Source organism: Anoplopoma fimbria, chromosome 9 (genome assembly GCF_027596085.1).
Source record: "Anoplopoma fimbria isolate UVic2021 breed Golden Eagle Sablefish chromosome 9, Afim_UVic_2022, whole genome shotgun sequence".
Classification (NCBI taxonomy): Eukaryota; Metazoa; Chordata; class Actinopteri; order Perciformes; family Anoplopomatidae; genus Anoplopoma; species Anoplopoma fimbria.
The window spans coordinates 1,497,465-1,500,134 of NC_072457.1; the positions used below are offsets into that span (position 1 = coordinate 1,497,465).

The 2,670-nt window shown below is 41.6% G+C and overlaps 1 protein-coding gene across 2 annotated transcripts in view; it reads left to right on the forward strand.

Moving 5' to 3' along the window:
* The window catches only part of LOC129096079 (protein CutA homolog), a 3,813-nt gene extending 1,396 nt beyond the window's left edge, over positions 1–2,417 (forward strand). The window contains exons 3-7 of one of the 2 annotated variants that reach the window (XM_054604731.1): positions 7–155; positions 390–449; positions 644–689; positions 1,767–1,816; positions 1,913–2,417. In XM_054604731.1, the coding sequence (XP_054460706.1) occupies positions 7–155; positions 390–449; positions 644–689; positions 1,767–1,816; positions 1,913–2,012 (405 nt within the window). In that variant the 3' untranslated portion in view covers positions 2,013–2,417. The remainder of the gene's footprint in view (positions 1–6; positions 156–389; positions 450–643; positions 690–1,766; positions 1,817–1,912) is intronic. The other variant, XM_054604732.1, reaches the window with a different exon arrangement.
* Positions 2,418–2,670: the final 253 nt, after the last annotated feature.

A 2,670-nucleotide genomic window follows, 5' to 3' on the forward strand; every position in this document is an offset into this window, starting at 1 on the left:
TCCCAGACGGTGCTCCTGAGTGTGTTTATGATCCCGCTGCTGAGGACTGTTGGACTGCGGGCGTTCTCCATGGCATCTGAGACGTACACGTCGGGCACACACTCTGCCGCCTTCGTCACCTGTCCCAACGACACAGTGGCTAAAGAGCTGGCCAGGTGATACAAACAGCAACATCTTCATATTTAGTTTAACAATTTATAGAATGAAGAAGTCAAAGTTATGACCGTCTGTTCCTGATGTCTCTCCGCTCGATTCCCGGCTGGACAAAAAAAACTGAACTTTCTGTTTGATTGGATTGATCATTTTCGCACATATATATTCATCGCCCTGCAATAACAGTTTGTGCGTATTCATTCGTGGACGTTTCGTCATTGTCTTCTGTCCCTCAGGGCCATTGTGGAAAGGAAGCTCGCTGCTTGCGTCAACATTGTCCCAGCGATCACGTCTGTGTGAGTTTGGAGGCGGCTGCTTGTCAGTGTCATGCTAGACTGAGCTGTCAGCTGTGTTTTCAAAATGTACACTGTGTTTGTGCTCGATTATTTATTACATTTATAAAAAATTGGTACTTCATAAACAAATAATTAAAGGTGACTCACGTGGATTTATTAGATGATAAGTTCCTCATTCTGTCTTGTCTCTTCAGATACGAATGGCAGGGTAAGATCGAGGAGGACAGTGAAGTGATGCTGGTGAGTGTTGACTATGTTTTGTGATATTTCAGGCTGTAAAATTCTCTTAATCCTATTTCTTCAACACGGTGTGAATAACTAGCACTATTACTTCAAATACTATGATTGCTGCAGCGGCAAACGCAACATTTACTGCCGCTTCTGTTACTTCTACTTCATGTACTACCTCTGTAGTAATACAGCTACTGCTACAACTACAGTAGCACGGAGGCAGACGCATGGCTGGGACTCTAATAATACCATCGTCAGTACTTTATTATTGACATTGATAGTTAGCAAAACTTCATAGCAACTTCTTTAGAAATTGTTTCAGTTTTAGTATGTTTCTTTACATTGAATTAATATTTTAAAATGTTTAAAAGAATCAAATTTGAAATTGAGAAGAAGTCTGAGTTGTAGCGTGTTCACTACCCCCCCAAAAAAGAAAAGAAAGAAGCTTATTGAGCTTTTTGAATTTTGACAGAAATAGACAAAGAAAATGTAAACAAAGCCGTGTAAAACAAGACTAGCCGTCAGTTGAGAATCTGCCGTCTCTCCTGCTTTATTAAGTCACTGTTTAAGTGAGTCGGCGTCGTGGCAGTATGTGGACTTTTACACAAAATATCATTAATCCTGCGATTGATTTAAACACTCGTTAAAAGAAGTGCTGAAAGTGGCCGCACAGACGGGAATTAAAAAAACCTCTTTGTGGCCTGTAACTTTACACAGCTGCATCTGGCAACAAAAGTATAAAAAGATGATCCCTTATGTTAAATCCCTCTCATAGGTCTTGTCCACTTCCCTTTGTCACGTCTTTAAAATCAATATCTCAGGACCAGACAGACTTTTATTTCAGATATTTATGGGAATCAAGATGGTCCCAAAGGGGATTTAATATTACGACTGAGCAGGAAGAGGGTTCATGACGGACTCTAATCTCGCATGTCAAGAATCCTGAGTGTTTCATGGACTATCTGGCACCCAAAGAGAGTGTAAACCATTTGACAAAAGAAAAAAAAAGCATGTGATGAATTTATAATCTCATCTAGTGAGTGGTGAAGTCCACGTAGCTGACCCGACGTCTTCTCTTCTGTCCAGATGATCAAGACAAGAAGTTCCAAGGTGCCCGCTCTGGCCGAATATGTCCGGTAGGTTCATTTTCAAAACGCCGAGCTCTCACAGGAACGCCGTGACTCATGCACTCACAGAGCATTACTGCTGTTTGTACATTCTGTCCTCTGCAGCTCCAACCATCCTTACGAGGTGGCCGAGGTCATCAGCCTGCCCATCGACCAGGGCAACCCGCCCTACCTCAAGTGGATAGGAGAAGTAGTCCCCGAGTAAAGATGGAGAAGTGGATGAATTCACCGGTTCCCTCAAAGACACATCGAGACAGATCTGTGATGTTTTTTACCATCTGCAAAAGACTTGCAAGACAAAATAGTCCAACATGTAAATAAGTGACATCTTTAGATGATTAAAACAATGATACGGCTAAAAGATGATCTTTTTTCTTGATGTTTCCAAGCATTATTTGATTATATTAAGTGCTCAATGTTCTTCCCCTCCAGTTTGTTTACCTCTAGAGGGCAGCCTTGGTCTTGTCAAAGTTAACCAGCTGCAGAATAAACTGTGCTCCACAGATTTCACTCGCCACTCAAATGTCTAAATTGACGGGACATCAGTTGGATTCCTCATTTTCTTCTGTGAACGAAGCATTTTGCAATAAATTGGAAGATTCATATTTTTAAATTGGTTTGAAGTATTTCTTGGGGAACAACACGCAGCCAAGTCGAGGTCTGGTATAAACATGTCATGAACATATTACATACTGTCTACATGCAAACAACACCAGGATTTATGGAGCTAGAAAATATGTTGCGGTGCAGCGTTTGGATGTTCTCCTCGTACACACGGGTTTTCTCCAGCTGCTCCGACTTCATCCTGGACTGAATGACCTCAGGAATAGAGCTAGTGTCTCTATCTACATAATAAACAGCTG